Here is a 26700-nt window from a genome sequence, read left to right on the forward strand (position 1 = left end):
AATGGGTGGGAATTATACTAATTGGAGTGCTGGATGGGATTATGCAATCCATGTGTGAATGTTTTACATTGAGGGGCATGTCATACACCCCCTGACTGTATATTCACACCAGTCACCTGATTTACACTCCCATTATTAAAATTCTTGCCTATCTCATGATTTCTCGAATTGTCCAACTATAAACCTACAGATCTTGGGAACAGAAAGGCATATGAAGAAAATGTAAGGCATGAGGCTAATTAGCATCCTTTGGGAGACAGACAAACAGAGTCTTATAGAAACACATTTTACACCCACTAACAGCAGGGAATGAAAGTGTTTAGTTTTTTTGGTGTTTTTTTCATTATTTTTTTTTATGTATGAATACATACCGTAACTATTAGTGTAATGTGCTGTAAATTGGCCCTTTCAAAATGTTTTACTGTCCTTCACATTTTTCTCTCGATCATGTCAACCTTATTCCTACCAAAAATATTTAAAAAAAATATCTCATGACATGTAGGTTTGCCTGTATTTGTACTCCTTTTTTTTTCCCATCAGTTAATGTCTAATGGTTTTATTTCTCCTTATTCTCACAGCTTCCGTACAGCTTCCATGGCAACGATCCGTTTCACTTAACAAAGTGCCCTACTACATTAAGTAAGTTTCTCTTCCTATTTTTTCTGCTTTGTTGTTTGATTATTGATGTGTCAACGTGGCTAAAGAGACAGGTGTGATTTCATAGTCCTATCTTCATACATTTATTGTTTACTTTTGACAAAATATATTTGAATACATATTTTGTTTTGTTTTTTTAAATAATCAGGTAATGTAGGCAGAAATAAAAGTGTACAATAGAAAGCATTTCTATCCCAAAACTGCTACTCATAAATCTATATGTCATTTGCTTAATCCATATGTATTATTAAATAGAATGCAAAAGAACATATTAAATAAAAGTCTATATCTATGATGCTGGATAGAAAATAAATATATATATTTATATTGTATCAATTGTATGTGCAGGCGCGTAATTATAAGTGGTAGCAGTCACAACTGGGCCCTGGTGCCTAAGGGACCCCAAGGGACATCTGCCCCATAAAAGTTCAGTATTATAAATGACACATGGTGGACATGGGGCTCTGTTGCAGATTTTGCAATGGAGTTCAGAAGGTACAGGTTACGCCTCTGTGTATATGTTTTTTTTTCTACTTATATAAATAATAGTAGATGTGGAAAAAAAAACAAAAAAACTTGTCTAGGATAAAATTCTACATTGAATGGGGAGAAGGGAGGTGCAGCTAAACTTTCTCTATTGGCACTTTTACACTTTTTGGTCAGTATTTTGGTCAGTATTTTTCAATTGTATTTTTATACCTAAACCTTAAATCCAGAACAGAGCAGAGGTACAGACCTTTATTGATACTTTTTCTCTGTTAAGATCTACTATATTTAAGTCTAGGCTTAAAAATGTTAATGCAAGCTACTGATCAAAATCCGGTCCGTAAGCGTGTACCTAAGTGTGCACATGAAAATACTAAATTGCAAGCTGTGAGAACTGAAGATGGACAGCAGGCAGGAGACATCTGACTGGTTCAGAGCACAAAAAACAGCTTCGATATCTATCATGAATTGTTCTTTGTAGTGATTCTTTTTTACTATAGACCTGTAAAATAAACAGAATGCTAAAAAATACTAAAATAAAATGCAGAGCAATAATCTTTGTTGACTAAATAAAATGTAAAAAAGGCCTTAGTAGCTGTTCACTTTGTGAATATTCACATAGCTAATGGTAACATAGTAACACAGTTTGTAAGCATGGAAAAAAGTCCAAAAGTAACCATCAAGTTCAACATAAAACCTACTGTGTTGATCCAGAGGAAGGCACCCCCCCCCCCCCCCCACATACACCGTGCAACTGATGTCAGTTGCCACATGACAGAGGAAAAATACCTTCCCGACCCCAGAATAAATCCCTGGATCAACGTTCTATCCCCATAAATCTAGTATCCATAACCTATAATATTATATTTTTACCCGAAAAACATTTAGACCCCCTTTAACTTTATTGAGTCCGACATCACAACATCACGTGGCAGAGAGTTCCATAGTCTTATTGCTCTTACAGTAAAGAATATCCGTCTGTGATGATGGTGAAACCTTCTTTCCTCTAGAGTCTAGACGTAACAGATGCCCCCTTGTCATGGTTACCGACCTAGGTATAAAAAGATCACTAGAAAGATCTCTGTACTACGAACAGTGTAAGAAAAGGGTAGACTAGTTGTATAAGGTTTATGTTCTTATGAAGAGTAGTAAGTGGTTTCTTTGAATCTAAAAGTTCTTCCAGTGAAGATTGCTGCAAGCCTTTGAGTCCAAAGATGCATTCTAGGAACAGGTAAGAGGACAGTGTGTGCATGTAACCCAAAAGCATGTTTTGTCTATGGTATATTTCAAAGTACGTAAACATATAACAAGGTAACTTAATAAAGCAAAAAACTAAAACTTTACAAAACCAATTTAAGGAATTACAAATTTACATTTAAAGCACAAAGAGATTTATTCTTCTTCCTTAGGCCCAAGTTGTAACTGGTAGAAATAGATCTTGTGTTATGAAAGTAAAAATGTCAGGCCGATGCATTTAGATGTTAACTGTTGACAGACTGAGTCATGGAAAGGCTTACCAGTAAATGTAGTTATTGATTGCATTGCAGTTCAAATACCGTAAATAAAAACATATAACTCCAAAGGCTTAATTTCCATGTTTTTATGTTCTTTCCTTGAGAATGTATCCCTTGAAGGCCCACTTTTTTAGGGTGTAAAATGTCAGTGGAATTATAATAGATTAGTGCTAAAACACCCTAAGGCTCCTTTCACACTATATTATTGTTCCGTTTAGGAACTTCCGTCAGAAGTTCCGTCACTATAGCGGGGAAAACCGGCCGTTACAAAACCCTGACGGCCGTGACTAAATCGCATTGCAGCCTATGGGGTTTTGTAACTGCCCGTTTGCACCTGTATGTGCCCATAATTCCTTGCGGACGTTATATAGTGACGGGACATCGGCCACGATGTCCCGTCACTATATGATGTCCGTAAGGAATTACGGGCATATACGGGTGCAAACGGGCAGTTACAAAACCCCGTAGGCTGCAATGCGATTTAGTCGCGGCCGTCAGGGGTTTTGGAAAAGCCGGTTTTCCCCGATATAGTGACTGAACTTCTGACGGAAGTTCCTAAACGGAACAATAATATAGTGTGAAAGGAGCCTAAAAGGGTAGTCTTACCAATTTTACCACTATCTCTTTATTATCCAGTGAAGAGCCCCCTTTATGGTGTCAACCGAGCTGAATGATTATGTATATGTGGTAATCAGAAGTGTATGGATACTATAAGGGACTGAAGAACTGGAGATAGCATCCATTGCAGACAAAATATTGGGTGAGAATGTCTGCTGCTGCTAGTTGCCTTACAGCAAGAGACAAGTCTAGGGTACATGTAGAAGAATTCTTCATAGATTCCTCAAGTTGTTATTGCAATATAACAAAGACAAGAGAAACAAAGTCATAGGGCCTGATAGGGTAATATGCAGGTGTTGGACGAAACAGCTGCACAATATGAACGGTGCTCAACTGATGTTTTTGTGTCCAGTCACAACTATACCAGCTCACCATCAGAATGATCCCAAGGATCAGCTCACCATCAGAATGATCCCAAGGATATTTCCAGGAACTATTAGCGGCAGGGATACTCTAGCCGCTTACTGGATGGGGTGCACCAAGACATGTATCAGTGGCAAACAATAGACCCAGCAATAAAGAAGTGTATCTGGTTTATATGCAACCAACATGATGGATATTTCTTGCAATTGATACAGTTTTTTTTTGCAATATGGTACAAGATAATATCAAAGGAGATTAAAATTATTAGGCAGATTTTTTTCTTTTTTACATTTTTGGGTATTTTCTATGTACATTTAGTATGTCTTCTTCTGGTTAGCATCACATGGGGGCGGAGTCGTGATGTCACGATCTCACGTCACCGTGGTCGGGAGCCGAAGCCTCCAGCATTTCCGGCAGACGCAACAGGTGGGTCCTGCAGCCGAGATCCCGGGGGTCCCCAGCGGCGGGACTCCCACGATCTGACATCTTATCCCCTATCCTATAGAGTACCCCTTTAAGCTTGTGGCAAAATATACATATTTAGTATCTGGTGTCAGAACCTGTAAGCAGAAGAGCAATAACTTCACACCCTTAGATGTAAAGTACAATGTTAAAGCTATATACAGCATTGGCTTATAGTCATATATCATTGCCTTGTTAATTGACTTGTATTTATACAAACATTACAGTAGACTTTCCTTGCTATCAACCATATCTCTTTATTTGAAGGTCACTGCTTTTTCCATCTTTCTCAATACTGCTGAATGAATTTGATGTGACCTTGTTATAGCCAGTGTTATTATTTGATATGAATCTTAGCTATGTAAGATATGTATTATAGAAATGACCTGCACAGGATTTTAGAGGGGAAGTGCATGGGCTCTGCTTCAGCAAATACCACTCATTGGACCAAGTAATTATTGTCCCCTTCCAGTTCTAACTTTAATGTAATGGAAAAAAGCATTTTACTGTTGTGATTCTGTATAACACAATGTGCTTAATTTACTTAGAATGGCGTGTAGCTTTCTTTGTGGGTTTTTGTTCATGTATCCCATGGTATTTACTATTGTATCTGAAATTTGGCTATTTTCCCTTACATTTTGCTCTCATTTTGCACATGCTATGAGCTGCTGGGTTTTCCAGAGCTCAAATCTACCACAAGTTATGTGGAAACATTAGTACATTTGTAGGTTTCTTTTTTGGAGACATGCCCCTTTCTCTGATGACCACACCCCTTCAAAATTCCTTCAAAATCTACTCTGAAAAGCCTGAGTAAATGAGGCCCAATAGGTGTAAGATGTATAGATACTGACCCTGGTGTACTAGTGTTGGATTTTTATTGGTGCAGAATGTTGTTTCAGATTTGCATGGATTCCACTCAATTTACTATGGGAACATTCATGGGCACTTTTGGTTGTCTTTTTCTTGGTGGGAATTTTCAGCCATATATTCACAGGATTTTGTGTAAACTTGACAGCAATAGGTCGGGTTGTGAGAACATGCCCCCTTTTTAAGCAGCATTGCCCCCTTTTCTGGGTGGCCACGCACACAGTGCCATATTTTGGCGCACCATCTGACAAAGCTAGGTCAGGTTCTCAAAAATACATAAGGGCCTATATGTAATACCATATATACCAATATACAAATACTTTGTGAAACCAGGTATGTCATATTAACAAGGCTCTGTACTCGAAGGTGCCTGTCTCTGACCTATTTGTGATTGGTCTGGGTTTGAGAAAATGGGAAGATAACAGATCCTTACAGATGTCAGTATCCTTAATATATCAGGTTTGCATGTTTTAATTTGAAGAACAACCCCTAAAGTCATGGTTAGAAGAGAACATAGAAGTGTAAGGTAGAAGGAAATTCCAAGTGTGGTGTTTAAAGGGGTTATCCACCATAAGGTGATTTTAGTACATACCTGGCAGGCAGTAATGGACATGCTTAGGAAGGATCTGTGCTTGTCTTGGGGCTAAATGGCTATGTTGTGAGATTACCTTACCTTAAAATTGAGTGGTTGAGGAGCCAACGCGGAAGGAGGCCATTTTGGATTTGGTATTCACAAATGAAAATTTGGTATATGATGTTATTGTTGGCGAAAGCTTGGGATCTAGTGATCACCAATAAGTGTGGTTTAATATAAGAACAGTGAAGGAGTCACACCACACAAAAACAAAAGTTTTAGATTTTAGAAAAACAGACTTTTCAAAAATGAGATTAGTCATAAATGAGTCCCTATCAGACTGGAACAAATTACATGGAGTTCAGGAGAAATGGGACTACTTAAAAGACACTTTATTGAAGGCAACAGAAAATTGCACTAGACTTGTCAGTAAAAGCAGAAAAAGGAAGAGACCACTGTGGTACTCAGCAGAAGTGGCCAAAATCATAAAAAACAAAAAACTTGCATTTAGTAATTATAAAACAACCCAGAGCAATTAAGATAGGGAAATCTACAAGACTAGGCAGAAAGAGGCCAAGCAAGTTATAAGAACTTCTAAAGCACAGGCAGAAGAAAAACTAGCTCAGTCTGTGAAAAAAGGGGATAAGACATTCTTCAGATATATAAATGAAGAAAGGAAATCAAAACAAGCAATAACTAAATTAAAAGCAAAGGAAGGAAGGTATGTAGAAGAGAATAAGGGGCTAGCTGACTGCCTTAATGAATACTTCTGTTCAGTTTTTACAGAAGAAAAAGAAGGAAAAGGACCTCCATTAGAGAGAAAAACTAAGGAATTGTTTGATGCATGTGTCTTTACAGAGGAAGAGGTTCTACGTTTGCTTTGTAAAGTGAAGACAAATAAATCATAGGGGCCTGATGGGATACACCCAAAATTATTAAAAGAGTTTAGTGGTGAGCTAGCAAAACCGTTAGCAGATTTATTTACCCCATCAATGGTAACAGGAGCCGTCCCGGAAGATTGGAAATTAGCAAATGTTGTGCCCATTCACAAGAAAGGTAGTAAAGAGGAATCAAGCAACTATAGGCCAGTAAGTCTGACATCAATAGTGGGGAAATTAATGGAAACCCTACTAAAGTATAGGATTGTGGAACATCTAAAATCCCATGGATTGCAAGATGAAAAACAACATGGGTTTACTTCAGGGAGATCATGTCAAACAAATCTTATAGATTTTTTTGACTGGGTGACTAAAATAATAGATGGCAGAGGGGCAGTAGATCTAGATTTTAGTAAGGCTTTTGACACTGTCCCACATACACGACGTATCAATAAACTACAGTCATTGAGCTTGGACTCCAATATTGTTGAGTGGATTAGGCAGTGGCTGAGTAACAGACAACAGAGGATTGTAGTCAATGGAGAATATTCAGAGCAAGGTCTTGTCACCAGTGGGATACCTCAGGGATCTGTACTGGGACCAATATTGTTTAATATCTTCATTAGCGATATTACAGAAGGTCTCGATGGTAAGGTATGTCTTTTTGCTGATGACACAAAGATATGTAACAGGGTTGATGTTCCTGGAGGGATCCACCAAATGGAAAAAGATTTAGGCAAACTAGAAGAATGGTCAGAATTCTGGCAACTGAAATTTAATGTGGATAAGTGCAAGATAATGCACCTGGGGCGTAAAAACCCTCAGGCAGAATATAGATTATTTGACACAGCCCTGACCTCAGTATCTGAGGAAAGGGATTTAGGAGTAATTATTTCAGAAGACTTAAAGGTAGGAAGACAATGTAATAGAGCAGCAGGAAACGCTAGTAGAATGCTTAGATGTATAGGGAGAGGTATAAGCAGTAGAAAGAGAAAAGTGATCATGCCGCTGCAGGGATGTGGAAATCCTATAGCCCTACGCCCGGGACAAGTAGTTTTGGGCACCGGGCAGGTGAATTTTTTTATAGATTTAGCCCTGTATCGGGCTAGCAGGGACAGACTTCCTTCCCCCTTATTTTTCTTTAATGTCGGTGTGAGGCGCAGCAGCCGATGGAAGTCTCCACCTCACACCAGCGCTCAGAGTGTATGGAGGGGGCAGCGGGGCCCCCAGCTGACTGCAGAGCCCCCTTATCTCCCCTCCCGGAGGATGGACGGAGCTCAGAGACACAGCAGGGGGAGAGAGAGGATGTAGACAGCTCCGTGCACAGCTCCATCCCCCGCACACAGCTCTATCCCTCCCCCTCCCCCTGCTCTGTCTAGACAGGACCTAATCCACCGCGGGGAGGTTGCTTGTTTGCACGAGGACAACACAGAGCAGGGGGGGAGGGGGAGAGGACGGAAATCTCACCTCACACCGGCGGTGACTACAGCTCTGATGTCCACTCATGGCCGGATCAGGTGAGGAGACCGAGAATACAGGCGGCAGGAAGGGTGGTTGTATATGTATGGTGTGAGTGTATGTGTGATGTGTGTATGTAATGTATGATGGGGGGGGGGCAGCGGCAGGTGTATGTATGATGTGTGCATATGTATGGTGTATATCAGTGTTTCCCAACCAGGGTGCCTCCAGCTGTTGCAAAACTACAACTCCCAGCATGCCCTGGGCATGCTGGGCGTTGTAGTTTTGCAACAGCTGGAGGCACCCTGGTTGGGAAACACTGGTGGATATGTATGGTGTGAGTGTGTGTATAATGTCTAAGTGTGATGTGTATGTAATGTATGATGTGTGTATGATGTGTGTATGATGTCTAAGTGTGATGTGTGTGTAATGTATGATGTGTGTATGATGTCGAAGTGTGATGTGTGTGTATGTAATGTATGATGTCTAAGTGTGATGTGTGTGTATGTAATGTATGATGTCTAAGTGTGATGTGTGTGTATGTAATGTATGATGTCTAAGTGTGATGTGTGTGTATGTAATGTATGATGTCTAAGTGTGATGTGTGTGTAATGTATGATGTGTGTATGATGTCTAAGTGTGATGTGTGTGTATGTAATGTATGATGTCTAAGTGTGATGTGTGTGTATGTAATGTATGATGTCTAAGTGTGATGTGTGTGTAATGTATGATGTGTGTATGATGTCTAAGTGTGATGTGTGTGTATGTAATGTATGATGTCTAAGTGTGATGTGTGTGTGTGTGTATGTAATGTATGATGTGTGTATAATGTCTAAGTGTGATGTGTATGTATGTGATGTATGATGTGGGTTAGCAGCGGCAGGTGTATGTATGATGTGTGCATATGTTTGGTGTGAGTGTATGTGTGTATGTAATGTATGATGTGGGGGGGGGCAGTGGCGGGGGTGTGTGTATGTATGATATGGGGGCAGTGGCTGGTGTATGTATGATATGTGTATGCATGAATGTTTTGTATAGGAGCAGACGGGCATTAGGGCAGTTGTGCCATCTAATTTTATTTATTTTTAGTGGCACCCGCACTAAATTGCACCCCCAGAATCCCCCCCCCTTCATACTCACCCGCCAACCAAGAGCCCCACGGATGCACCAAACACGCCCAAACCAAAACTACAACTCCCAGCATGTTGGACCATAACCTAAACTGTAGAACTATAAAGTGCAACATGCTGGGAGTTGTAGTTTTGGTTCGGGTCAGCTGCAGAGCTATAGGCTGCATCAGGGCATGCTGGGTGTTGTAGTTACTAACTGTAATTCCCAGTATTCCTTGACATAGACTATGGCTCTGCAGCTGACACAAACCAAAACTACAACTCCCAGCATGTTCCACAATAACCTTAAATGTAATACTATACAGTGCAACATGCTGCAACACCCACACAACTATAGACTGTATCAGGGCATGCTGGGAGTTGTAGTTATCTAGTAACTAAATGCAACTTCCAGCATTTTCTGACACAGAATGCAGCACATAAACTGAAGAAGCAGAACACCCCCCAGTAACATAAGTCCCTATTGAGACTGAAAAAAAGTGATTAAAATATTTTAAAAAGTGCGTATATATGTGAATAAGCCCCTTTCCTAATAAAAGTTTCCAATTTTCTATAAATAAAAATAATGTACAAAAATAAACATAAGTGGTATCGCTGCATGTGGAAATGTCCAGACTATTAAAATATGATGTTAATTAAACCATACGGGGAACGGTGTAAATGTAAATAATTGTCCAGAATTGTTCATTTTTGGTCACTTCATATGAGAAATTTTTTATAAGGTGATCAAAAAGTTACATCTAGACTTTTCTGGGCTTGTCTCAGGTGTAAGAGGAGCTACAGCTCTCCCCCCGCTAATAGTCTGGCATGGTGCGATCACCGTGGCCGCTATTAAACCATTAGATCATCGCTGACAGCAGTGTCTAAAGGATCTTATATCCATCCCTGGTGGTCTAGTGGGGTGGATCAGACTATTTTGGTGGAAATTATTTTATCTGCCAGAACAAGTGGATTTTCTTGAGGGACAAGTAGATTGTGTTCCGCTTTAGTCCCTTGGACAAGTAGTTTTTTCTTAAATTTCCACACCCCTGCGCTGTACAGAACACTGGTGAGGCCTCAATTGGAGTATTGTGCGCAGTACTGGAGGCCGTATCTCCAGAAGGATATAGATACTCTAGAGAGAGTTCAAAGAAGAGCTACTAAACTAGTATATGGATTGCAGGATAAAACATACCAGGAAAGGTTAAAGGACCATAACATGTATAGCTTGGAAGAAAGAAGAGACAGAGGGGATATGTTAGAGACTTTTAAATACATAAAGGGAATCAACATGGTAAAGGAGGAGAGCATATTTAAAAGAAGAAAAACTACCATAAGAGGACATAGTTTTAAATTAGAGGGGAAAGGTTTAAAAATAATATCAGGAAGTATTACTTTACTGAGAGAGTAGTGGATGCATGGAATAGCCTTCCTGCAGAAGTGGTCGCTGCAAATACAGTGAAGGAGTTTAAACATGCATGGGATAAGCATAAGGCTATCATTCATATAAGATAGGGCTAAGCATAAGGCTATCCTTCATATAAGATAGGGCCAGGGACTATTCATAGTATTCAGATTATTGGGCAGACTAGATGGGCCAAATGGTTCTTATCTGCCGACACATTCTATGTTTCTACACTGTGGCTAGCTGTTTGTGTACTGGTATTTCCTGTTTGACCTTTCTTTTTTTTACTACAAATCCCACAATTCCATCTTCCTCCCTCCCTCCCACACATCAGCCACCCCACCCGTTGAAACATAAATGAGCTGCATCCATTCAAATCAGTGTGGTTTTCAATCAGGGTGCCTTCAGCTGTTGCATTAGTTGCAGATTGATCTCTCCCACCAAGCAATCCCTCCACCCATTGAAGCAGACAGGCTCCCTGTCATCAGCTGACTAGCGAGTCATTGCAAGCTGGGAAAAATCTGAGACAACAGTAATTTTGTATGCTGGTAAAAATAAATATTGTAGTGAAAATCCCAGAGGAATTGTGAGAAAATCTTCACACACAGGTACAGACACTATATTATGAACTACACTAACTTTACAGCCCCTGTAGCATAGTCAAATAAAAATAATCCTGGAATACCCCTTTAAGATTCTGGGCAGGCCGAAAAAAAGATAATATTTATTTAGTCAAGCTTTTACTGGGCAAAGTCTATTTTTTTACACACCTTAAAAGTCAACAAGAGGCAATTTAAAAAAGCTACGAAAGATTTTAGCAGAGGAAAACTGTCAACCATAGGTGACAAGGCAGTACATGACAACTGGTTCATGTTTGCCAAATGGATAGCATCTCCTGTTGTGTTGCTAAAAGTCTTCATCGTATATGCAGAAAAAAATCATTAATTTTTTACATATGCCACATGAAGGGAATCAAAAAGATTAAAAATAAGGATCTGTACCCTAAGGAACTTAGCAATGGAGTAAATCTCAGTTACTCTTTCTTGTGTTGCATTTGCTGTAAAGAATGAATTGTGTATTTAACTCTAAAGGTTATACATTCATTTATTGGGATAGGTTCAATGTGCAAAAAAAATCTATAGATCTATAAATAGGTTGGGTCACTCACTAAACTTGATAACTTTATTAGCAAGTCTATTGTGATCAGTCCAAAAAATTACAGTTTTTATTTTATTGTATTTGGTGCCCTGATTTCAACAATGTTTTATTTTCTTGCTAATCCTATGATTCCGAAATATAGTTGACTATCTCCACTTTTGTACTGAATAGTCAAATGGGTGGGATCTTTATTTTAAAATGGTATGTGAATGCTGGGTTTTGGAAGTGGGACTTGGATCTTCACAATCCCTTCCCCTGAACATGATTAATACCCTCTCAACCTCCTACTTACACTCTGCTGATCCAAGCTTTGACACCCCTCTAAAAATAAAGTTCCCACCTATCTGACAGTTTAGTTTAAGGTACAGATTATCAACCAATTTGACTAAGGTCCAGCCTTAGGACCGAAACGCGTCACCTTGTCATGTTCTCCTTGTCTTTTTGGCTATTGGAATAAACATCCAGTTCCTTCATATTCGCGCTGGACATTTTGCTTTTACTTGTCAATTTGAAAAATGGTTTTGTCATAATGGCAACTTATCACCTATCCAACTGCTCGTGGGACCCTCAAAGATCATGAGAGTGAAGCTCCTGCATTCCAATGGAAAAGTTATTTACTATAGACACTGCCATTGCATTTAAACTCAATTTTCAGTCCTATAGCCTTTGAATGGTGTGGCAGTGCACATGCTTGACCATGAAGAGGGAACATCTTTCCCTGGTACTTTTATTTTATTTTAGAACCTGTTTCATTAATCTCCATACAACAGTGACATTTGTGGCAGCCAGGTTTTTCCACCAAAGTTCTGGCACAGCCATTTGAATGTACTGTCAAGTATTGTTAGAGTACTATATGCACAGCTTAAAGGAGTAGTCCAGTAGTGAACAAGTGGTGAACAACTTACCCCCTATCCTAAGGATAGGGAATAAGTTGCAGATCGCGGGGGGTCCGACCGCTGGGGCCCCCCGTGATCTCCTGTACGGGCCCCCGGCAGCCCGCACGAAGGGGGCGTGTCGACCCCCGCACGAAGCGGCGGCTGACACGCCCCCTCAATACAACTTCGTCAATCTCCGGCTCTGCCATAGCGATGTATTGAGGGGGCGTGTCAGCCGCCGCTTCGTGCGGGGGTCGACACCCGATATCTGGCCGGAGAGCCTGGCCCCCGTACAGAGAGATCGCAGGGGTCCCCAGCGGTCAGACCCCCTGCGATCTCAAACTTATCCCCTATCCTTAGGATAGGGGATAAGTTTTTCACCACTGGACTGCCCATTTAACTTCCGCCTTATTGGTGTACAGGGGAAAAGCAAGAAATAAGGAATTTTGATGTTAGGTATATTATTTTTTACTGATTTTTTGAAAAACTGGTGCAAAAAAAAAAACCTTTAATAAAAAGAAACAAATTTATTTATAAAGTTTTTAAAGTAAATAAATAAATATCATAAATTGTAAGGGGTCCATACAGAGTGGCCCAGAAAATTCTCAGTGCACCTTATGATTAAATAACATACTGTATGATACTTCCTTTTCTTGTAACAAAAAGTGTCTGGTGATATTCATTAGGCTATTGGGGATTGCCTTATACAAATAGCAATTCCAGAATGTAGGAAAGAAGCCAAAAAGTCGACATAAAAAAGCATATACGAGCTGGTATAAAAACTGAGGCCACCGTGCAACATTTCCATTACTGGAGAGGGACAATATTATCCGTTCATTGCAGCCATACATAACCTTCACATTGCTTTATGTCGGGAAAGTAAAGGTTCTGCATTCATGTCAAGGCCTTCTAATGATAAGCTGGAGGTATGCAGGAGAGAAGCAGAATGTTTATGTTTTTTAGGATTAATGATCCCGAAGCAATTAAACTGGACATTATGAGATATTCGCCATGCATATTTAACTTGGTAAAAAATAGTAAAATCTGGACAAGCATAGAATGCAGAGTTTAAACACAAGTAATCTTATACTACAATATAAATAACCATCTTAATACTGTTGCTAAGGCACACCAAAGGTCTTACACAGGGCTTCAGAAAACAAGTTATGGCAAAAGTAATTATTAAAATACATTTTTGTGCATATTTTTTTTAGTATAATTTTTTTTAATAAGTATCCACAGAAGGAAAAAACAAGACTTGTAGCTCTCAACAGGAACCAAGGCCATACCATTTATTGTACTCCCATAGTCTAAGACATAGACATGGCGGCAGCCAGTTCATACAACTATATGCACTTTCTCTTGCCCAAGGAAGTGCAAGGAGTCCCATGAAACAACTGCAATTCTGTCTGTATCTCAGACAATGAGAATGCTGTAAACATTATGCCCATTGTTGAGCTACCCATAATGGACCAGGGGTATCCCACAATAATGTCCTCTTGGGTAAATTTAGTCAGTAAGCATTAGCATATTTTCTATTCTGTTCTATTGAAAAGCATAGTTGACATCACTTTAGTATGAAGGGAAACTGCAAAAAATTTACAGTACACAGTGCTATATATACATTATATTACAGCAGGAGTCCATATGGGATGTATAGTATGTAAGTGTATGGCATGCAGTAGCATATTGGGACTATACATTTGTTTGTTTCAGGAGTTTTTTAATATGTAGCACATACACCATATGTCTTAGCTGGATATTTTAAACATTCCTATTTGTTATTACATCCCACATTAGTGACCCCTCTCATATCCATCTTTAGTGACTCCTCTGAGAACCAACACTGGCAGAACTGTATTTAACCTTGACTAGACAGTTTAAAAAAAAAATAATAATAATTTCATAAAAAAATAAATAAAATAAAAAAAGCTGAAAGCTGAAAAAAATAGTTTGAGTACACCAGTATAATTTGACTGGTAGGTTGCTAGATTCCAGAATCAAGCTTCATTGATAGCAGCTATTTTACCAGAGTCCTAATCATGGCTTCCTGTACTCAGATGCTCCCCAAATTTAGTAGTAGGGAAGAATAGTGAAACTCATCAGCAACTTCAAATACAAACAAGGTAACTGATTTACTGGGTTGTCAAGGTGCCAAATGATCAGAAATGCAGGAAACAGCAATGAAGGGGTTAAACTAAGCACTGAACTGCTGTTGCTGAGAAGCTAAAGTTGATGTGGAAGATTATGCTGCAACCCTGCGGCCATACAACTGTAGGTAAACTTGCATTTATACTTGGTACAATTGTCCAGAGCCTTTTGAATAGCTAGAGCTGAGAGGGAAGCCTGTATTTACCTTTCAGGAACAGTATGGATCACTTTCAGCAGGCAAACTGCCTCAGCTTGTAGATACAGAGCCCAGTCTCCCTCCTGCACATGGTGCATGATAAATTTCCCCCCTACTTCCTTTTCTTTGTCTTGCTGTGTCTGTTCAAGAGACAGAATTAACCTAACAACTTCCAGTGGACATAAGATTTCAATAAAAATGAGACACTTAGTGGGCAAACATTTTAGGACTGTTTTTCTGGGGTAAGTAGCCATTTTTGGTTAATGAAGAATTTAACACATATGTTAGGAATCAAGGCCATCAAATGGAGGGAAGCTGTTTTGTTTGACGACATGTCTACATAAAAAAGATGAATATTTATTATAAATTCATATTTATTTTATGTATATTATTAAGTCAGGCACTGAGCCTTTAAAAGTATGGGCCAAGCAAGGTTCCAAAACTTTCCCAGACTTTTTGTTTTCCTAAATATTTGATCAGTTGTTTCTTAAACAATAAAATATGGGAAATGTCATTCGGGTTGAAGGAAAATGTATATTAACAAGAACCTTTTGTCCCAAAACTTACAAAAAGGTATAAAAACTGTGTCAGATTAGATAAAAGCCCATATACATCAGTGCCATAAGATTTTACATATTCTTAGCAATTCAGCTTTTCAACTATTAAATGGGAAAACATTTTTGATTAAAGAAGAAGATGACACTTTGAACTAACACTTGAAAGGAATTGCACAGACTTTTTTATTTATGAAGGTTCTTTTGAGATAACTGGAGGGAGCCTAAATCTCGAGATAAAAAAAAGACATTATGGTATTTTACAATTCTAAAGTCTGCATTGTTTTTTTACATAAACCCATGGTTTCTGTGAAAGACTCGTAAAAAGCTGTGTAGAACACTTTAACCTTTTATTTAAGTTGCTGCCAGATCTGCTTATGTGTATAGTTTTCCTAAAATTGCATCAGAAATGCTTCACAATAAGGGATCAAGCAGTTACGCTGCACAAGCACATTTCTATGTATTTTATTTTTTACATCCAGTATAATCCACAGTTCTAAACTTCATCCATTGTGTTACATAAAATACTTGACTTTGCAAAGAACATCTGAGTTTGTGGTAGACTTCAGTTTATCCAGCTTTCATGTCGACTATTTATATCTTATATAGTTTTTTCTCATATGGCATTATTCTGTCAGGGCTTTCCTTACTCCTTTGGACAACAATGTCTGTGTACAAATAGGTTGTCTCAACTAAAATATAGAGAACAGCAATAATCTCTGAAGGTCCATGGTCCATTTCATCATAAATTTTACACATTTTAATATCTTGGCAGGAATCTTAGAGAAACACATGACTCGAGGGACGTTAGACCTGCCCCCTTCCCCTTAAAATACCTCACAGCCCATCACCCATTCCACCATCCACCATTCTCCCCATAAAAACCTGACAGTTGTGGGGGAAATGGGCCGGTCAGGCCAGTTTATTCACAATACTTAAATATACATAACAGTATTATCATAAACCAACATTTATTCAAAACATTTTCTTCACCAACCTAGGCACTAACAATTTACCCCTGCCCACATTCACCTGACCCAGGGGCACCCACAAGCGTTAGTGCCTGCTCCCAACAACTCCTTGGGCCCCAACACCCCCCCAGGAGGCCCATTCCTCTAATCCAAACTCTTCAATTCCCAGCAATTAATCCCACCAAGGACCCCTTTTACCTAAGTAAATCCCACTATGTCAAAGACAATCCCGGAACAAATTAGAGCGGGGGGGCCGGACCTCACACTTCTCATTCTCTCGCCAGAGGGAGCTCTCCTCACCTCCGGCCACTGACTACCGTTGTAAGCTCCTCCCCTTAAACTTCGGACCCCTATGCCCCTCGTGTCACCTCCTGTACATCTCTCCCCTTATAGGGCCAGCTACCTCCCAACCCCAATATTAGGTTAAGGGGGCTCTAATGCCGCCACTCTGCTATCGGGTACCCCTTTGCTCTGCTTTGCTCCCATGACTGGAGGGATGTTAGACCCGCCCCGTTACCCTTAAAATACCTCACAAACCCATCACCCATTCCACCACCTCCCTATCTACATCCAGCGTGTTCTGCCCTTCCTAGAGCAGCCAAGATTAGTATTCTGTTGGTTCTGTGTCAGAAGAAGCTGCAGAGCCATCTATGTACAGGAGTTGCACAGACTCTAAAGCAACACAAATTAGACTGTTTAGAAAGTTGAATAAGACTATGTTCACACTGCCGTTGTGCTTCAACCCCTGAATGTCCAACTCCCGTCCTTCCAACAGACTCAGCGACTGAGCTCCCTTTATCGGAACATGCCAGTAGTGTATTTTAGAAAATAACGTAAAAGAAAAGAAAAAACATAAGGAAAAAGCTCAAATGTTCTTTTCTTTGATAAACACTGTGGGGGGAGATTTATCAAAACCTGTTCAGAGGAAAAGTTGCTAAGTTGCCCAATAGCAACCAATCAGATTACTTCTTTCGTTTTTCACAGGCCTCTTTAAAAATTAAAGAAGCAAATGATTTGCTGCTATGGGCAACTCAACAACTTTTCCTCTGGACAGATTTTGATAAATCTTCCCCTGAATGTTTTTAAAACAACATGAAGGTATAAGATTGACATTCACTTGAAGCCTAAATAAACAGCTTTAGAAAATCCTGACGATGTATTGTATTTTTTGTCTCCAAGAGGCTTCCCCGCTTCATTTGAATGGGGGAAGGGAAATTGTGCCTTCATTTATACTCTGATATATTCATCAACGTTGCTCAGCAACTGAACGTTAAAAACATTTCAGTGCGAAGCACGAAATGATGTTGATGGTGGACATTGAACATTTAGTAAATACATTAAATAAGGAGCTGACATTTTCTTTTTCTTTTACATTTGATATATGCTAAATGTTTTTAAAACACCATAAAAGTATAAGATTGACATTCATTTAAAGCCTAAATAAAGATCTTTAGAAAATCCAGAAGATATATTGTATTTTTACTCTCTGAGGCTTGCTCTCATTATCGGAATGGGGTGGAATTGTGTCTGTATTCATAAGATGCACAGCAACTGCACCAAGTCACATGTGGCCTTCATCTACAGTATCTAATATAATTTTATCTTAATATCTGATTTCCTCCTAAAATATTCCCCCTGCTAAATATATGTCTTATAATACATAATACATAACTATTTACATATATCCTCTTCTGAATACACTTGGGATAAAGTATCGATTATATATCAACTTCTAGATTTGCAGTAATAATATTACTGTATAGATCTGCTACGACATCTCCATACTAAACATTTATCTCCATAAATTGTAACTGAGGAACAAGAACATCATTTACTATGAGTTTTACAGCCTCAAACACAATGAACTGGAAAATAAACCAAACACAATGCTCAACGATAACATTGCCAAATTCTACTAATACACAGATTCAGGGACAAGCATGCCTAGGCTCAAAAGGGGGCTTGAGCTCCTGCCCTTTTTTCTGCAGCTGCCCCTTCATTCAGAATTGCAGCGGGAAACACACTAAGTTCACTATCAAATCTGCCCATGTGTACCAGACATTTGTTAAATTATGAGAATTTACTTTATTTTTTACTTGAGCCCCTGCCCTCCAAAATGTCTGTGCACGTTCCTGCACAGATTGACTTTTTACAGCCACGTAGGGTCACCAAAATGGTATGAGCTGTGACCTAATACATGCTTGGAGATCCTGATTCAAAAATCTGCACAGTACCTTCTCCAGCCTTTATTGATCTATGTTTACGTATAATTTTATTCATATCAAAATTTGCAATATTTACATAATCCTATACAGTATATTGTAAAATGTGTATCTTTTACTCTTCGAAACCACAGGTAGAATATCTTTGTTGTTATTGCTGCGTATTATGCAGTATATCCATGAAAATGTTAAGAGGTTTCTGGCAGTCACAGAAAAAGGATTTTATAACCGATTTATGCTGATAAACTACCAGTGCATAAAGGAGATAAAATATTATGTATAAATCCTTCAAATATTACAGATTTAATAACAAAAAATAATAGCAGTGCAGGCAGTTTTGTTGTATAGGCCTTGCCAGGTCATTTTAGCTATTACACTGCAGTCACTTACTTAACTTTAGATCTACAATGTAATGCTTTATTTATTAACACTGGTCTACTTCAACAGCACTACACATTTGTAACGTGTTCTTGTAAGCCTGTGTTTTCCAACCAGGGTACCTCCAGCTGTTACAAAACTACAACTCCCAACATGCCCGCACAGCCTTTAGCTGGAGGCACTCATAGCTTCATAGTTTGCCATGCATTTCATGGTAAAATGCATTGATAAATTCATGTCAGTTTTTCAGTAACAGAGCTATCAGAACTATACCAAAGTGTTCTGTTTACTCCATGGTGAACAATGGCCGTATATAGGGTCACTTTTCATAAATCCAACAATCTGACTCAGTTTCCCTCTGGTGCAGTAGAAAAGTGCCCATTCTTTTGAGTGAGACAGTTTAGAATCATCTAGCGCCTAAATTGGAGCGCCGGATGCCGAAACTCAATTCAAATTGGGGCAAAAATCCTTGCACCAGCCCTGCCTATGACCACAGGATATACATATATGTAATAAAGTATATCAAATGATCATTTTAGTACACTTTGTACGATGTAAGTATAAGTGTCTGTGCTCAGAGTTAGTACTGCAGATTTTAACAGTCCTGTACCGTTGTCCCTCAACTTACAATGGTCTCCGGTTACAATATTTTTAACATACAATTACAATGTCCTTTTCTGGACTGTTGTAACTTGAAACCAGACTCAACATACAATGCTACAGACAGTCCAGATCTGCAAAACATGTCAATGGCTTGAAAAACTGATCAATCAGATTGGGCTGTTCACTGGTAAAACACCTGTATTACTGAAGTAACATAGTTCATAAGGTGGAAAAAAGACCAGAGTTCATCAAGTTCAACCTATAACCCTAATGAGTCCCCACTGAGTTGATATAGATCTAGAATCCATAACCTGTAATGTTATTATTCTCCAAAAATGCATCCAGGCCCCTTTCGAATTCTTTTACAGAGTTCACCATGACCACTTCCTCCGGGAGAGAATTCCACAGTCTCACTGCTCTTACAGTAAAGAACCCCCATCTGTGCTGGTGTAGAAACCTTCTTTCCTCTAGACATAGAGGATGCCCCCTTGTTATAGATACAGTCCTGGGTATAAATGCACTGACTGGTGTCTGGTAGCGCCGCCCTACAGTACAAGGAGGTATTACATGTTCTGTACTACTTAACTGTGCCGTGGTTGGCTGCTCCTTTGGACACCAGGTAAGGCCCCCTTCACACTACAGGTATCATCCTGCTTTTTTACTGCCATTATTTTACAATAACGGATGAAAAAAACTGGATGCAATAACTGGTAATAACGGATGATAACTGATGACCATCATCCATTATTTTTAATGTTTTTTTTCTTAAAAAACCTGATGTTGTTCATCCGTTATCATCCATTATCATCCGATATTACCAGTTACATCTATTTTTTTATCAGGTTTTTAACCCTTTTTTGTAAATCTGTATTGAGCATGCTCGGTACAAAAAATGGATGTTAAAAAATGGACAATAACGGATAATAACAGATTTTTTTTTTTAACATCCATTTCCCATAGACTTCATTGTTAAATTTTAACTGCCGTTTTTTCCCCATTATTTTTGCCAGACCAAAAATTTGTGCATGCACCGACTTTTAATGGACATTAGTAAAAACAGACATACCTGATGCAAAAGGATAGTCAAAAAATCCCATTGACATGAATGGGATTTTTTGACGGCCGTTTTCAGGACTTTTTGCCGGGAGCAGGGGTGTGGAGATTTAACAAAAAACTACTTGTCCACAGGACTAAAACAATGCAAAATCTACTTGTTACTCATGACAGTCCCCTTGTCCGGGCCAATTTTTGCTTTTAAACTCTCATTTTTTCCTCCTCACCCTATAATAGCCATAACTACCTTCTATAATGATACCTTTTAATTTTCCAATAACTTATTCTCCGAACCCAAAAAATATATATATAATCGGTGAAGTGAAATTGAAATAGTAAAAGATAATTTAGCAAATTTGGTGGTTTTCTTTTCTACACCATTTACCTTGTGATTGAGCTAACATGTTGCTTTGATACTTTAGGCCGGCCTGATTACAGCAATACCAGATTTGTATAGTTTCCATCATGTTTTACTAATTTTTTTTTTTTTTTTACTTTTTCAAATTTTTTAATTGCCAATGTTTGACCCCTGTAGCTTTTTTTTCGCATACCAGGTTGTATGAGGGCTCATTTTTTGCGTCATAATCTATTTTTTGTATCGGTACCATTTTGGCATTGATCTGACTTTTTAATCGCTTTTTAACTTTTTTTTTTACACTTTATTAGACTTTTAGGAGGAATCATTAGATTCCTCATACAGATCAATATAGTTCTATTGAACTCATTGATCTGTGTTCTCTTTTTCCTATTTTTGGATGACATTTTGGTGGCTTTATAACCAATTACCAGGTTTCCATAGAGTTATGGTGTCAACATACAATAATTTCAACATACAATGGTCATCTTAAAACCAATATATATATATATATATATATATATATAGATGTATATATATGTATATATATATATAGATATATATATATATATTTATATATATATATGGTAAAATATTGACTATTATGATATAAGTATGTTATACATGTTGGCAAGGATAGAATTTTACTCTAGGTAACAGCAGTTTCAAAATGCAAATCCCCTGTCCCCATCCCTTTTCTCAGTATTGATATAGAAAAGGAGTATGAATCATATTATCCACTTTGTAAAGCTATTGGATGACTTTGTAAAGCTATTGGATGACAAGAATATACAAACAAAAAAATGTTCAGTATCTGTTGAAATATACCATGTATGATCTGTTTAACATAGAAATGTACAGAGAACTCACAAATTCCTTAACTTTTGTAGATTGCAAGCTAACCAAACTAATAATATGCATTGGCAATGAACAGATTGCATGTTGGGTTGTGCTGTCATTTCATTCTTGTAAATGGATGGATTACCTTGATGTGGGGAGGAAAATAACAATTAAAAAACAAATTATTTAATCAACTGTTATGGAAAAATTTAAGCAGCAGAATGATTCTAACAGGATGCAGGTTGCTGGAGCTCTCTTAGTTTATCTTTAGGATATCTGGTGGATTTGAATAAAATGGGAAACAGATGATGATTGAAGCGTACCTGTCAGATCTCACAACAAAAATGAATGAATATGTTCCTCAGTACCTAATCATGATCATGTACATCTCATTTTTATGCCTATGACACCTATATTTATTAAAAATACCTCTTTTCATTAGCTCACAGTGTTAGAAATCCTCTCAGGGGAAGGGGACGTGTCCCTCCCTTGTGGTGGGAGGTGATTTGTGTGTCTGCTCATGCAGCCTTGTCCACGAGTCATCTCTTGTCCATGACTCATGGACAAGCCTGATGCTGCTGCAGGACTGGTTAAGGTCCCAGTAGGTATGGGACCCCTAGTGGTGGAATTTTCAGGGGCCATTTTCTTTATTAAGTACTAGCTGAGTACCCGGCGTTGCACGGTTTTTCCTTCCTAATCCTTGTTGGGGAGGAAAATCAACAAAGTGGAAGCTTTTGACTTCATATCCAAACCTCATATATTGTTGCCATATCCCAACCCAATATCCCGTCCCCATATCCCTTCCTCATATCTCCACCTCATATCCCGTTCTCATATCCCGACCTCATATCCCGACCTCATGTCCCATCCTCATATCCTGACCTCATATCCCGTCCTCATATTCCGACCTCATATCCCATCCTCATATGCTGTCCTCATATCCCGTCCTCATATCCCAACCTCATATCCCGTCCTCATATGCAGTCCTCATATCCTGTCCTTATGTCCCATCCTCATATCCTGTCCTCAGGTGGGACTGATTTGTGATGAAGATATTGCAACCTGAAAATAGAAGGGGACGTGGCTTTGTAGGACTGGGCGTGATTTGCCAGCCAGACTGATGCACAAAAAGGGTAGAGAATAAAGGGGTTGAGCCATACACATTGGGCATGTCTTTGTGAGATGGGGTGGGGCTTGCAAGCCGGATTGACACATTCACCAGGAGATGCAGAGCGGAGCTTGTGGACTAAGGTACTGGAAGTCCCATATATTTGCATGGGACTTGAAACAAAAACCTATCTTTTATATACGGGTGTAGGTAAGGGTTAATTTAACTATCATATCTTTTTATTTGACATATAAGTAATATGTATACCAGTTATTATTAAAATATCTTCAGCCGTATGGAAGTTATGTGGGAACATACATTTCCCTTAGATTTGCATGGGACTTTAAGCAAAAACCCCGACCCTCACAAATGGGGGTAGTTAAGGGTTAAATTAACTATCCTATATTTTTAGTGGACATATAAGTAACATGTGACCAAGTATTATCAAAATATCTCCAGCCGTTTGGAAGTTATGCAGTAACATATATTTCCCATAGACTTGTATGGGACTTTAAACAAAACCCCCGACCCTGGCAAATGGGGGTGAGTAAGGGTTAAATTCCCTATCCTATGTTTGTTGTTGACATATAATGATTAACCAAAAGATCACCGAGGTGATCCACTAATTCCCTATATTTCCCATATATTTGTTAAAAGGTGTAATCTTTATTAATTTAAAACACCAAAAAAAAAAGGGGGTTAAAAGTTGCAGTGTATCTCTCCTCCCGTATTGATAGTAATTATTTGTGCCAAACAGGCATCCCCTATTATCTACCTGTGTGTACCTGCAGTGTGCACACGGTTGTTGGGGGAGTCTACACTGTATATTAAAACCTATCCTATGCCCCCCTCGACATGTTTCACCGCAAGACGCGGCTTTGTCAAGAGGTTTTAAATATGTGTGTTCGCATATCGCATATATTGTGTAAATTTTTGGATAACATTTTACCAACTTCAGTGTCAGAAGCTCTTTTGACTTCATTGGTAATAGAAAATAATTAAAGGGGTACTCCTGTGGAAACTTTTTTTTTTTTTTTTAAATCAACTGGTGCCAGAAAGTTAAACAGATTTGTAAATTACTTCTATTAAAAAATCTTAATCCTTCCAGTACTTTTTAGGGGCTTTATACTACAGAGGAAATTCTTTTCTTTTTTGATTTCTCTGATGTCATGACCACAGTGCTCTCTGCTGACCTCTGCTGTCATTTTAGGAACTGTCCTGAGTAGGAGAAAATCTCCATAGCAAACATTTGCTGCTTTGGACAGTTCCTAAAAGGGACAGCAGAGGTCAGCAGAGAGCACTGTGGTCATGACATCAGAGAAATCCAAAAGGAAAATAATTTCTTCTGTAGTAGACCGCCCCTAAAAAGTACTGGAAAGATTAAGATTTTTTTTTAAATAAAAGTAATTTACAAACCTGTTTAACTTATTGGCACCAGTTGATTAAAAAAATTTTTTTCCACGGGAGTACCCCTTTAAGTGTTTCAAGTTAGGACATCAAGGCTTTTACTTTTCTGTCTGTAATTTTTTCTGTTTTACTTTTATCTCTATATGTGATTTGTATAATCTGCTACAAATGTAGGATGTGATTTCTAAAAATAAATAAATATAAAGTTTAGATTATCCTTCTAGGGATTAAAGGAGTAGTCCAGTCCTGAAAAACATATCCCCTATCCTAAGGATAGGGGATACGTTTCAGATCGCGGGGGATCCGACCACAGGGCCCCCCCCCCCAGATGCAATCTCCCGTATCTCTGGCCAGATAGTGTGTGTTGCCCACCACACTAAGCGACGGCCAACACGCCCTCTCAATGTCAGGATGTTCAGACCCCCATGATCTTTAGAACAAGTAGGAAGAAGCATGCAGCTGAGAACTTCTCTCCCATACCACTACAAAAAACTCTGTAACAAGTCTATTTCTAAGTTTTAAGACCATTGTTGCCCTTCTGGACCTTGTGTAACTTCACAACCTACACACTGCTAAGGTCAAGTCTGGTTCCTTACACGTAGTTTATAGTATATGATTTCCCCTACTTTATGGCATATGATACTATCTGCAAACATTTAATAGCTTTAGTATATTATTTCTTCCGGGAAGTCATAAGAATGCATGACTTACTGCCTTCCATAGATTTTTTTCTCTTCTGTATCTGTAAAAGGATTCAGGTTATATGCATTGTCCAAAACTTGCAGATGTATTTGCTACAACATGTTCAACCACTGCCATGAATGATTTTCTTTGCTTAATATTTGAACTTTAGGTAGTCAGATAATGTTCCAACAAATCTGTCTCTGTCACTTTAGAGCTGTGTAAAAAGATGCTCATGTATTGAATACAGAGAATGCCGCTTTCTGCCCAGAGATGGCACGTTGTCAGATGCAGTTCTTTACTTCCTTTTTTTAACCTCGCCATAAATTATGTTAATTGGGAACGCTAATAAAAGAACAAATTGATTTTGGTTGAGGGTCTGACAAAAGGATTACTTGTGCTATAGTTCAGCTTGTGTTATAGTGCATCTGAAAGGCTGCCAGAATCATAATGGAATCAAAACAGTTTCTTCAGAGATGAGGGAATCTGTTCTGCTTCTCTGTCTCCATCAATATTGATCACATAACAGCCTCACTGCTGGCAAAAAGTGACGGTCTTCTTCTTGGTTTAAGAATTTTTAGGGTCCTTAGAAGAAACATATACCATTTATTTCAAATTATCTACCTGCGGTTAGATTTAGCCGTATGTCTAATAAACACCTTGAAAGTAGCAGATACTTTCATGTATTTAATATATGCATAAGCATATCCTCATATCCAGGTGTGTTTAACTTCAGAAACGATTATGGATTTTACATTCCCTGTGGGGAACAGATATGGTTTACTTAATTCTGTGGGGGATCACATAGAGAATTAGTCCTGTACTAATATGACTATATAAACACACGTAAATAGATTCTAAATGTCACCAGATTTGATAATTTAGTTCCTGTAAATATTTAGAATGCTAGCTATACACAGCACAAGAACAGACTTAAAGGGATATTCCTTTCTCAACTGATGCAGTTATAGTTATAAGGCACCTCAAGGTAAATACTTTTGCAAATATGTCCATTTAGCAAACTTTCATATTTCTCCTGGTATTCCTGCTCCTTTCCTACTGTTGTTGATAGCCCATTGCCTAGGTTACAGACCACCGCTCCACTCTGTCACTCCCTAACATCCATCAATGTGGCAACAATGCGGTTGTTGTGGAAATCCAGGTTATGTTGGTATTGAGTGTAATATACATCCAGTGTCGGCTTTGTTGTTGCATCAATTGATGTTAGGGAGCGACAGATCACCGTCTGCATATTCTCGTATGCTTATCACCTAAACCATTGCCCAGCAGTATACCTTTATAATTGTGCAAAATAAAGTATATGTGCCCACAAACAAGATGGAGATTGTTACATCTTTTCTTTGACTACACCAACACATGCTCTGTTTGAGCGGTTGGTATGGTTACAGGAAAGCCATTTTCTGACATGGCATCTGTTGCAATCGTGGGTGCACAGGAGCACTAGTCTAAACACGGCCATGAGGATAATGGTACCAATCCCAGCATCTCAGCGTGCCTTTACTTTTTGTAAATGGTGAGTTTCAGTATGTCCTGTTCTGATAATCAATTCTATTCCCTGCACATGTAATTTGTAATGATTAAGAGGGAATATGTTTAACTGCAATATATTAATTAAATAAGGCTCTATATAACATACCATTGCTTTGCTTGAGAAAGGATGCATAGGGCAGCAGAAACATTGCAGAGACATGAGTAAATTAATTTCACTTTTTTCTTTACCATATTAGAGTGCAGTT

General features: G+C 38.6%; 1 protein-coding gene across 12 annotated transcripts in view; it reads left to right on the top strand.

The window, feature by feature from the left end:
- UTRN (utrophin) overlaps positions 1 to 26700 on the top strand; it is a 702825-nt gene that overhangs the window by 553776 nt on the left and 122349 nt on the right. For 10 of the 12 annotated variants that reach the window (XM_056567370.1, XM_056567371.1, XM_056567372.1 and 7 more), the window contains 2 exons: positions 579 to 639; positions 2318 to 2374. In XM_056567370.1, coding sequence (XP_056423345.1) covers positions 579 to 639; positions 2318 to 2374 — 118 coding nt within the window. The remainder of the gene's footprint in view (positions 1 to 578; positions 640 to 2317; positions 2375 to 26700) is intronic. The other 2 variants (XM_056567374.1, XM_056567378.1) reach the window with 1 other exon arrangement.

This window comes from Hyla sarda, chromosome 3, assembly GCF_029499605.1.
Source record: "Hyla sarda isolate aHylSar1 chromosome 3, aHylSar1.hap1, whole genome shotgun sequence".
In the NCBI taxonomy this organism is placed as follows: domain Eukaryota; kingdom Metazoa; phylum Chordata; class Amphibia; order Anura; family Hylidae; genus Hyla; species Hyla sarda.